The sequence below is a fragment of the Aptenodytes patagonicus genome, chromosome 11 (genome assembly GCF_965638725.1).
Source record: "Aptenodytes patagonicus chromosome 11, bAptPat1.pri.cur, whole genome shotgun sequence".
Classification (NCBI taxonomy): Eukaryota; Metazoa; Chordata; class Aves; order Sphenisciformes; family Spheniscidae; genus Aptenodytes; species Aptenodytes patagonicus.
In genome coordinates this window covers 15,426,536-15,438,916 of record NC_134959.1, presented here as the reverse complement: position 1 = coordinate 15,438,916, position 12,381 = coordinate 15,426,536, and the positions used below count along the sequence as shown (strand labels likewise).

At 41.1% G+C, this 12,381-nt stretch overlaps 1 protein-coding gene across 2 annotated transcripts in view; it reads right to left on the bottom strand.

Moving 5' to 3' along the window:
* LONP2 (lon peptidase 2, peroxisomal) overlaps positions 1 to 12,021 on the bottom strand; it is a 50,807-nt gene extending 38,786 nt beyond the window's left edge. Inside the window, exons 1-7 of one of the 2 annotated variants that reach the window (XM_076349253.1) lie at positions 11,764 to 12,021; positions 9,067 to 9,301; positions 7,726 to 7,857; positions 6,284 to 6,406; positions 5,278 to 5,441; positions 4,435 to 4,529; positions 2,104 to 2,362 (exon numbers count right to left, since the gene is read on the bottom strand). In XM_076349253.1, the coding sequence (XP_076205368.1) occupies positions 2,104 to 2,362; positions 4,435 to 4,529; positions 5,278 to 5,441; positions 6,284 to 6,406; positions 7,726 to 7,857; positions 9,067 to 9,301; positions 11,764 to 11,996 (1,241 nt within the window). In that variant the 5' untranslated portion in view covers positions 11,997 to 12,021. The remainder of the gene's footprint in view (positions 1 to 2,103; positions 2,363 to 4,434; positions 4,530 to 5,277; positions 5,442 to 6,283; positions 6,407 to 7,725; positions 7,858 to 9,066; positions 9,302 to 11,763) is intronic. The other variant, XM_076349254.1, reaches the window with a different exon arrangement.
* Between the last annotated feature and the right edge of the window lie 360 nt (positions 12,022 to 12,381).

Genomic DNA, 12,381 nt, shown 5'->3' with positions numbered 1-12,381 from the left:
AGAGAGAAAGCCAAACAAAAAACTCCCGAAAAAAAGGAAAACAGTAAGGAATTACTGGCAATTGAGTAAGAGATGATGACAGTTTTATTCATAATGTCAATTTCACAGATGTGGTTTCCCTGTTACAAAGGCTTGAGTCCTGCTCTGCTCTGGAAAAGTTACTTATGTCTATAAGGCTTAGTATTCAACAGCCTCTAGTGGTTTCAGTTCAAATAGCAACATGTTGTTGAATCACATTTTAAGTTGTTTTTAGGATCCATACCATAAGTAATCTGAAACGTCAGATTTCTTACTTATTAAACTGTGATTAACAATACAGTTTATGAATGACAGGAATAATACATAGTGAAGGAGGAGGACAGAGGTTCGCTTCTTTTTCCATTAGTGTGTAAGTAAATTGGTAACAAGGCCAGCTGTTACGAAGGTTTACAAAACAATCACACACACATGCACAGAGTGCTGCTATGCAGTCAAAACCGATGTGTTAAAACAAATGTATCTACAACCCCCCAGTGGCTGCTGGATATGTTGACCAAACCTAGACTAAGAAAAAACTTACAGATGATTCTTTCAAGCTACAAACTCTAGGTAAGTGTCAAACAAAACTCTTGCAAATTTGCCACAGAAGAATGTGCACAGGAATAAACGCGTGTTGTTCATTTTATCAAGGGTGCTGAACTAAAGGTTTACGAAACAAGTCTGAATTTTCAAGTTGTCATCAAGTACAAAATCACCATTTTGTCACTTTTTCATCTCATGTTCTGGTCTAAGAAGTGATCAATAGTATATTATATGCTAGATTCCTAGAAATACATTATACTCCAGATTCCTAGAAGTTTATGCATATGTTCAGCACAAGATTTCCCAGTGAGTCTCCCACATTCCTTCCAGCTGGGACTGTGAGTTTCCACTACTCTAATGCAACCAGCTTACAGTCAGAAGTCTGAAGTCTGATACCACAAAATTAACTTTTATTAGGGCATTTCTTGTGAGTTTTCATTAAAATTACACAGGGAAGTGATAAGAATACCAAGGTCCTTTTTATGCCTTGAAAACAAAAAGAAATTACAGAATAACCTGGAATTGAAGCAACAATGATGGTGTATTCTGATGATTGAAAGTAGCAGCATAGCCATTGGGCAAAATTAACTGCTACATGGCATCAAAGAAATAAGTGATAGCTTTAATTCACAATAATTTACCTACTGTTGTAAGGAGAAATTTTATTCAATAATGTGACTTTAAAAAAAAACCCCAAACAAACATATGGTTTTACAGATCTTTAGAGCACTAACAAATTCATTATTCCGAATTTCCTACACTGCATGCAATAAGCATAAAATATGTTTAATGGAACCAAAAACGCTGCACTGATGTTTGGCAGTTACTTATCTACATTACCCATTCATTATGCTTCCAGTTGCAAGGAATGGGGAATGGACTAATATAAACAAATGGTTTAAAAGACTAAGAAGTAGATACATAAAGAGATGCAAGATCAAAAAAAAAGTCCTGAGGAAAGTCACCCAAAAAACCTCCTTTGAAGTCTTCCATCTTGTGTCCTTGTATAAACTTCCTTTTGAAACGGGAAAACAGTACAATAACAAGTTTGAGATACTAAGTAACTCAGTTGCTATCCTTAGCAACTTTTAAGCATCACTCTCAGTTTTTACTCCTCTTTTAGCAACAAGCGTGGTTATAAAGTAATGCATTGCTATTCATAGGCTATTTTGTATAACTAAATCATTACATCCCTCTTAAATGTTGAATCTGATTTTTCTACTTTTAGAGTTCGCATTAGACTTTCTACTGGATTTTACTTCAAAGTGCCAAAATGACTGAAGATGAAATTCCATTCTCCACTGTGACAATAAAGGGCGGCAGCAGAAGGAAAGAATAAAGGCTGTATCTCAACACTAAACATCCATTCCCATTACTAAAATTCTCTCCTGAATAGCACCATTGAATACCAAGAAAAATCAATAACTTCCATTGTTTGAAATAAGCAAAATTTCTCTGTATTAGCTAAACAATGAAAATAATCAATACCTTCTCTAACAAACAAAAGAAAAAATTGCAATTAGGAAAGGAAGAAGTAGTTACCTGTGGCCTCGAATATCAGACTGGTCACAGACTCCTCCTAAAGCAATTCTGTGAAATTCTCGACCCAAAGTCTTTGCAATTGATCTTCCAACACTAGTTTTACCAACTCCTGGGGGCCCCACAAAACAAAGAATGGGTCCCTTGAGGTTGTTTTTAAGCTGTCGGACAGCTAAGTACTCCAAAACTCTCTTCTTCAACTTCTCCATAGCATAATGATCATTATCCAAAAGAATCCGAGCTGCACGAATTTCAAGGCGATCTATCAATCATTGACAACAGAAAAGATATCAGCACATTTACCTTTAAAAATAGAAACAATTAATTCTACAATACAAAAGAAACAAATACATTCTCAAACATGTTCATCAATGCAATCCCCCTGACACACACACATATTTCAGACAATGTTTTCCTATAACAAAGGTGGTATTATTCTCCTTTAATAAGGAAATTAGCCATAAGCTAGACAGATCATAGTACTGATAATGAAACTTAAAAACCCCCACGTTTTCACTGTGTCACAGATTGAAATCTAGTCAAATGAACCTAGTATCTATTCTAGAACAGCAATTCAATGATATGCAATTTTTTCAGCATTTGCTTTCTCACAGAAATAGTCTGATCCTGTAAGGTCTTCTCAAAAGACAAATTCATCCCTATGTCTTCATCATCTACTTATAATAAGAGTCTGTAACTATCTCAGAAACAGAGCAAGACCCTATTGGCTTGAAGGGCAGGCTTTACTTGCTATGCAACACTTAAAGTGACTTGGCACTGTAAAAAATACCCATGGGATACTAGGACTGGAAAAATTCATTTTTTGCAATTGCCACAATTTGAGATAAATGGTCAGGTCTCACTCATGGACATTAACTAATGCTTTACAAAGAGCAGGAATTTCTGGCACAAAGCAGCCAGAAATGTCGTCTTTGCTCTACTACATAAAGAGAGTAGGCAGGAAGCAGTGAAGTCTATCAACTCTGCACACACCCACCCTTCAACTTCTATGCTTTCCAGATGCAGACCCCTCATACCAGTAAGTGTGCATATTTCACATACAGACAACTGTGATTAAATTCTCATCATCAACCGTGTAAATTTTTGTAATGAACCATTGAACAAAAAATTCACTAATGATCATAATGTTCTATTGGATCTTCTATTTTTATATTCATGTATATTTTTATGCACTGTAGCTACGGAGTCCAAAGCATCACTCACATGAATGTGAATACAAACTTTGCAACTTTGCTTAAACTAGAAACTTCAAACTACGTGTGACATGGCATAATTCTGCAAGATTAAAGAGCAACTTTCACCAAAGAACCACTCTGCTAGGACATGAGTGTCAACAAATACTTTACTCATTCTGGGATTCTTTGAATAATACTGTAGAGATCTGCAAAGATGTGTAGGCAGATCTTTTTACAATTTAATGATTAAAGAAAATATTTACAAGAAGATTTGTAAACAGCCAAGGCTCTAGTCCAAAACGGCCAAAATTCATCACCACGCTTATGAAGATGGCAAAAGACAGACAAACGTTTCTGCTGGTGTGGTATGTTAAATTTCTTTTTAAAATTGGATTGTTTTAAATGCCATTCAAAAGCCTCATTCTTCAGCAGCTACTAGGAATTAAAATCCTTTTCTCCAGCAGTACAACTTCTAGAAAGTAATTTTGCCTATTTAATCTACTTGTGTTGGTCAATAGAAAAAGTCATATTTGATTTTCTATTCTTTCCTCACTCTCCATTTTTGCACACTGTTCCCACATGAATAGTATCACTCTCTGCTCACAACTTTTGAAAACTGTGGTACAAAGCTGACATGATACTCAGTTTTTCCTATTGTACCTGAAGTTGTAATTATGAAAATTAACTACAATTGTGCTTTTTCATCTTTTTGCTCCTTACCAAACTTGGTTAACTTAAGACATACCAGAACCTTCTTCAGGAAGATTAATGCTACAGAAATGTACAAAAGCTTTTTTGTCTGACATACAAAAAATAATTAGCTCTTTTCTTCATTATTTCAGATAGATGCCACCACAGATTGTAAGTAATAACACCTTCATTTTTCTGTATAGATGTTCCTAATACTTTTTAAATTCACACTTAGATGTACAACTGAGCTACACAGGCTATTCAGTATACAGATACTACTTTAAGCCAGGCAGACCGTAAGACTTCAGTAACGTATTGATGACATTTTTATGATCAGACAATGAGACAAATATTTGCAAGACAGAACTAAGCACGTAGTGTTTACACAATGGCTACTTGTCCTAAAACGTCTGTGCAAGAGACAATCAATAATAATAAAAGGGTTTACCTTTTGTACTCTTGTTCCACGGCAATTCTACCATCAGTTCCAAGTAATTTCTTGTCAAAGCATATTCTGGCATTGACTGAGGCATCTTCTTTAATCTGGAAATACATACACAGAATTCATAAGGCTAATCAGGAATTAACTGCGAAGTAAGACTCTCCTGCACCACAAGACAGATATTTGGCAAACTTGAGGTCATCAGCATGACCTCTTACTTTCTGACAACCGTAATACTAAAAAAGCAAGTCACTATTCCATCAATTAGGAGATTGTCTTTGCATAATAATAGGTTATTCATAGGATACAAAGAGAAATGGAACAAGGAGTCAGTTCCCTATACATACACAATGCATGCACCACTATATATATGCATCCTCACTGAAGAAGTTGTTAACCACCATATCACCATGAATAGCACAGTTATCCCTTCACCAGAGAAAAACAGAGGAAAAAAGACTCAAAACCAGGTCAGTTCATTCATTATTACAACTACAGTGTTAGGTTTGGTGGGTTGGGTTTTTTGGGGTTTTTTGTTTGTTTGGTTGGTTGGTTTTTTGTTTTGAGATCTTCACTTCATAACATAGAGGCTTAGAGCTTACAGTTTAATGCTATATTAATGTATAAACCGTACCTAGAAGACTTCATATTTCTTTGTCATCACCTCTGATGTTCCAAAAAGATGAAACAATGAAATTCATAAGCAAAAAACAGCACTCTACTAAATTTTTAGAAATCATTTCCAAAACACAACCAACACAGACATATCATCAAATAAGAAAAGGTTAATGCAAGATTTGTTTTAAAAAATAAAATAAGAGAAGAAACCACCATTTGAAAGTCTCCTACCTCTTTATTTCCTTAAGACAAACTTTAAGAGCTTGTTCTGACATACTGGATGTTCTAATCTTTTTTTCCAGCATGACAACATCATCATGATCATCTTCTTCCTCCTCATCTTCTGTAGTGCTTGGAATGTGACTGATTCTTCTATTAGGACGAATAGCTACAACCTATGAAATGAAAAACAGAGCCAGAGAATAGTATCAGGTTTTGGGTTTTAAATAAGGTATGTACTTTGGCTTTGAATGGAAACCATGAGAAAAACATGCAAGGTGCTGGGAGAGCCTCCTTCATAGAAAAATTCAGAAGATTTTAATCCAATAAATAACTTCACAAAGTGTTATTGGTACTACTTCAAAAAGTTACAGTTCTTATTTTACTGTATGTATTTCCTAAGTGCATTTATCATCTACCCTTAACTAGCAGACAACAGAAGACAAGAGCAAAATGAATTACTTGTGATTTTTTGGGCATTGCAGCCCACCATATTAAGCAGAATAAGCCTAATGTTTACAAAATGGCTAAGTCTTCTCTCTAACCTTTTTTCATTTCTCAGTTACTTCCCGTTTACTAAACTGCATAAGTATAGTTAGATGCAGCAGAAGTCTAAGCTGCCCTAGTTTAGCAAACCACATTTTACAACACACCAGATGTATTTCAAAACATTCATTTGCAATGCCATTAGTAAAAGGTACACCTTTCACTGCACAGGCCAAAACTCAGCGTGTATATACCATGCAAGTAAACTGGGCATCAAATGACTCTTTAAAGGAACCTGAGCATTTATTCAATGTCAGAAAGTTTTAAAAGAATATTTTCTTTTTTAGGTATCTAAACAGCCATGGTTGCCAGCTGGGTGTTCTCTGCAGCTCCAGACTGATCATGAAAGATTATGGCTATAGATTAAAACTTTGCACAGATTAAAAAACTATGCATGTTCATTAGCCTGTTTAAAAGTGCATCTTTATAATTATTTAGGATGTTTAAGTATCCCATATTTAAAGGTCCATACCCTTTTATCATCATCCTGTTTGGGCTTTCTTGTTTTCTGAAGCAGCTTCAGGCCTTCAATCTGTCTAACAAGCAATGGTATAGTCATCTTGAACCGTTCTTCCAACCTAACAGCATCTAAAATCTAAGAGCAAGGAGTTATAAGTAGCCAACAAGTTCACGCTGATGGATCATCAGTTTGGGGGAGAGGAACATGGAGGGTACTGTTACTGTCTTTTGACCAAAGTCATAGAATAGATGGTTTAGGAAAAAAGGTAGCAAAAGGTAGCACACAAAATCTAGCCTCAAGGGTCTAAATGCAAAAACTGCAAAGCACTCCAAAATAGAAGTAGTCTTCTATCCTGTCTGTTTTTAAAATGTCTTACTATTTCAGTCACATTTTCTGTGGCAAACATCTATCAGCATTCTATTTTTCAATTACTGAGCCTCAGAAAAGAGCTAGCCCACTAAGAAAGTTACAGCACGATCTCCTTGGTTAACCCAGAAAAAAATCACCTTATGCCTCATGGTGGGTTTTTTTTTTGGTTTGAGGTTTTTTGTTTCTTTTGTTTGCCTTTTTAACATTTTATACACTATTCCATTTTCATGTTTAATGATGTTGATATGTGGAAATGGGTAGAATTTGGCTCTTCTGTATTTCCACGGCTTCCACTGGCTGCTCTTTTCTTTATCACTTCTAATAAAAGAAAGAGCATGGTAAATTTAATGACCAGTGTACCTTCCTGCAGCAGGACATTCAGCTACAGCACACACCTTCACTTCAAATTACTGCATTAATTTCTATTTGTTGTTTGAAAGAACACCTAACTTATGCTTTCAATTCAAGGTTGAACATGCAGCACTGGCAGTGACAAAAGAAAAGGAACAACAAAACTTCTGAACACAGCAAGCAAATACAGAAATCAGACTAGTAAGCATCAAGCCGTAAGCATCACTTTTGCATAAAGTTATTTTGACATACAATGCAAACTTAACCAGTGTCTCAGTGTTTAAAAAATCCCACACTTCAAGATGTTTTTAAAAAGATAAAAACCAAACTGATTCTGAAGCTGTTGGTATTAAGAGATATATAATGATCTGTCAATTGTGATAAGTAAGCAAGATTTCAACACAATTTGAAAAAAGATTTATCATCTTTACCATGGGAAGGGGAAGTCCACGTTGTATTTCTTATTGTTTAATAAAATGAACAGTTTCCAATGCTAACTAGATTCATTTACCTATTAGGTGAGTTCTGATATATAGATATATAAACACTTCAAACAACAGCATAAAAACTTTTTACAAGTCTTCACGCTCAGCTGTAACACAAATACCTTCTGGCGCAACATTATCACTGTACAGTCTCAAGTGTAAGCAATTTCAAAATTATCTAAAAGTGATTAACTGTAAAAAAAAAAGCAAACCCCTAACTCCCCTTAACAAAGTTTAAGAACATAATACCTGAAGCTTCTCTTGGTTGGACGTACGGATGATAGAAGTCAGTATATCTGGCAAAGCTTCTCTAGGCAGATTGTCCAAAAGACGTCTCAGCTTTGCGACTGCAGGAACGGACATATCCAGCATCTCAACCAACTGTAAGGAACACAAAATGAACAATATTCATGGTTGCTATGTTTCTTTTTAAATTATTTAAGTGAGTATCTGACCTAAAAAGGATTGCATCTTTCAGTATGAAACGTGTCTAGGTACCTGCCAAAAAGCTACTGAAATAAATAAAAAAAGAGTTCACAGAAGAGGCACTAACTCAGCATAGGGCAATCAAGACTTTGGGCTTTCTGCTTGTTCGAGAAGTTAAAAAATACCATCATTGTTTGCAGCACTTTTTTCAATGCCTACATCTCTTATTCCCCCCACACATACTGATTAAAAACTTTCCCAGTTATGTTAACACTACGGTAACTCTTCTTCCATACATCCTTTAAACTCAAATTCCTTGTACCTGGGGACATCTGTTTATAATCAAGGCTCTAGAAGGTTTTTTTCCCTTTAGTAATAAAAAAAAAAAACCCTCACAAAAAATCAATCCATTGTATGCATCATTAATTCTGGAAAAAAAATATTCAAGTGTGTTTCTTTTACTAGAGTGTATTTATAGTATTGCTACATATGAAATAATACCAACTTATCACAGCACTACCATACTGTCCTGGTTTTGGCTGGGATAGAGTTAATTTCCTTCCTAGTAGCTGGTACAGTGCTGCGTTTTGGATTTAGTAGGAGAATAATGTCGATAACACACCGATGTTTTAGTTGTTGCTAAGTAGTGTTTACACTAGTCAAGGACTTTTCAGCTTCCCATGCTCTACCGACTGAGAAGGCTGGAGGTGCACAAGGAGCTGGGAGAGGGCACAGCCAGGACAGCTGACCCCAACTGGCCAAAGGGACATTCCATACCATGGGACGTCATGCTCAGTACAGAAACTGGGGAAAGCTGGCTGGGGGGGGCCACTGCTCGGGGACTGGCTGGGCATCGGTCAGCAGGTGGTAAGCGGTTGCATCACTTCCCCCCCCCCCCCCCCCCCCCCCCGGGTTTTTTGTTTTTCTCTCTCTCTTGTTGTTTTACTTTCCACTATCATTTTTATTTTTATTATTCTTCTATTATTTCAAGTATTAAACTGTTCTTATTTCATATTTATTTTGTAGCAGAAGTACTGAAACTCTACTAGTCACTGAAAAATATAAGAACTATATAGAGAGAAGAGCAGATAGGAAACAAACAAAACCCTCCAAATGTACATATAAATACATTGACATATCGTACATAGGATTAAAACCATTTACCTGCACTGCATACTTGTAGAATTGTTCTGACAACTCTCCAAGTTCCTCCTCAGATTTATGCTGATTAGTAAACTGCTCAAGTCGATCTAACTGTTCAACTTCAGCAACAGGATACGGCTTCTCTTTCAGCAACTGCAGGATCTGGAATCGGCAGAGGCCCGTAACCAGCAACGTATAGTGTGGCTTGGGCCAGTTGCTACCAACCACCTGAACTGCCAAGGCAGCGGTGCCAATCCTAAAAACAGATCAAATGTTCGTATTATTTGTCACCTTCCAGAGAATCATAGAATCATTAAGGTTGGAAAAGACCTCTAAGATCATCGAGTCCAACCGTCAGCCCAACACCACCATGCCCGCTAAACCATGTCCCTAAGCGCCTCATCTACACGTCTTTTAAATACCTCCAGGGATGGGGACTCAACCACTTCCCTGGGCAGCCTGTTCCAGTGTTTCACCACTCTTTCAGTAAAGACATTTTTCCTCACGTCCAATCTAAACCTCCCCTGGCGTAAACTTGAGGCCGTTTCCTCTTGTCCTATCACTTGTTACTTGGGAGAAGAGACCGACCCCCACCTCGCTACAACCTCCTTTCAGGGAGTTGTAGAGAGCGATGAGGTCTCCCCTCAGCCTCCTTTTCTCCAGGCTAAACAGCCCCAGTTCCCTCAGCTGCTCCTCATAAGACTTGTTCTCCAGACCCCTCACCAGCCTCGTTGCCCTTCTCTGGACACGCTCCAGCACCTCGACGTCCTTCTTGGAGTGAGGGGCCCAAAACTGAACACAGTATTCGAGGTGCGGCCTCACCAGTGCCGAGTACAGGGGCACGATCACTTCCCTACTCCTGCTGGCCACACTATTTCTGATACAGGCCAGGATGCCATTGGCCTTCTTGGCCACCTGGGCACACTGCCGGCTCATGTTCAGCCGGCTGTCAACCAGCACCCCCAGGTCCTTTTCCGCCAGGCAGCTTTCCAACCACTCTTCCCCAAGCCTGTACCGCTGCATGGGGTTGTTGTGGCCGAAGTGCAGGACCCGGCACTTGGCCTTGTTGAACCTCATACAATTGGCCTCGGCCCATCGATCCAGCCTGTCCAGGTCCCTCTGCAGAGCCTTCCTACCCTCGAGCAGATCAACGCTCCCGCCCAACTTGGTGTCATCTGCAGACTGACTGAGGGTGCACTCGATCCCCTCATCCAGATCATTGATAAAGATATTGAACAAGACCGGCCCCAAAACTGAGCCCTGGGGAACACCGCTCGTGACCAGACGCCAACTGGATTGAACTCCATTCACCACAACTCTCTGGGCCCGGCCATCCAGCCAGTTTTTTACCCAGCGCAGGGTACACCTGTCTAAGCCATGAGCCGTCCGCTTCTCTAGGAGAATGCTGTGGGAGACAGTGTCAAAGGCCTTACTGAAGTCCAGGTAGACCACATCCACAGCCTTTCCCTCAGCCGCTAGGCGGGTCACCTGGTCATAGAAGGAGATCAGGTTGGTCAAGCAGGACCTGCCTTTCATGAACCCGTGCTGGCTGGGCCTGATGCCCTGGTTGTCCCGCTCATGCCTTGTGAGCGCCCTCAAGATGAATTGCTCCATAATCTTCCCCAGCACCGAGGTCAGGCTGACAGGCCTGTAGTTCCCCGGATCCTCCTTCCGGCCCTTCTTGTAGATTTCAACAAGATTTTGTGTACACCGTGTACACAACATTTTGTGTACCTCTTATCAAGAAGCAATCGAGCTATAGGTTGGCAACAACCTCCTGGGTCATGGTTCCTTATCATGAAAGGCAACCAAATTACACAATTTCCTTTGTAACACAGATTACAAAACCAAACCCTAAAACCTGAAAATGAATGAGCTAACTGAAAAACTAACCAGGATAATATAATACAGTCACCCGATTTAGAAACGTGTAATTTTTTCATAAATAATTTAATGGATCTTGCTGTGGACAGGAACACTAACATTTCTGCTTAAACTATACGCATTGGAAAATTGAGTGTAATTTACAGTTCTTCAGTGAAATTGTCGGCCTCATTCTGAACAAACATTTTAGATCACATGTACCTGTTTAAGCAAATTTAAAACAGAAGTTATTTTCTTGCAGAATCTTACTAAGTCCACCGATGTGATAAAGTTTTGAGAGTAAGAGTTACAGCATGTTAGTTTTACTCATGCTTTATCCCACAGAAATACAATTTGTTCTCCATTTTATGTGAACTAGGTCACTGTCCATGCTACTTACTAGGTGAAAAATGTTATCGTTAACAACTGCGACAGCCTGCTCCTGGCAGCCTGCTCCTGATAACGACAACTGCTCCTGGCCTGCGCTCTTTGACACACCTTGGTGTCCTTTTTCAAACTTTTTTTCCAGACGTCAGTCAGACAGACCCCATCATCATGCGCCCCGCCCCCCCCCCCCCGCACGCTCGTCCGGTGCAGCGAGAAAAGTTTCTCCGAAGGGAGAAGCGTTTCCCACACGGCGGCAGCGCAGAAAGGACTCGCCCCCGCGGCCAGGCCCGCCCCCGCGAGCCCAACGCCCCCGTGGAGGTGACAACATGGCGAGCTCGCCTGGGGGCAGCACCGTCCCGGCCGGGGAAGCAGGGTCAGGTTCGGCGCGCTGCGGCACGGCTGCAGCTCGGTCAAGCGGGCCAGGGCGCGGCGTCCGAGGCCGCGAGGGAGAGCCGGGCCGGGCGGCACCTGTGCAGGGAGGGCAGGTCGTCGCAGTCGGAGGTGGGGTCGCTGGTGTTGGGGATGACGCCGATGATGGTGCTCCTCAGCGAGGTGCCCTTCAGGAGCCGGCTGCGCACCAGCTGCATGTTGCGCGGCGAGTCCACGCTCGTCCGCATGGTCGAGCCGGGCAGCAGGACGCCCTCATGGGTGAGCAGCAGCGGGAGGCGGCTGGGGATCTGGATGGCGCTGCCCGCCGCCATGGCCGTCCGCTCCGCGCCGCCCACGCACCGGCGCGACCGGGCAGCCCCGGCGCGCGGCTCCGCCCCGCTACGGGCGCCCGGAAGGGACAGGCCGCGCCGCACGCCGCCTCCGCACCTGCCTCCTGCCGGGCCCCGGGGCGGGCCGGGCCGAGCCACCAAGGGCGCGCTGCCCGGCCTGTCCTTCGCCGAGGGTGACACGCCTCCGCCCCCGCCTTGAGGGGGGGAACCTTCGTCTGCCGGGCCTCACACGCTCACGAGCCTTGTACAGTAAAGTAGCTTCTAGCTTACTTTTAATCTTTCTCTCTCGGGTTTGTTTTGGGTTTTTTCTCTTTTAAAAGACAAAGCCCACTGCGGGTCACGGCCCGAGGAGCGCGCTGGGCCCCGG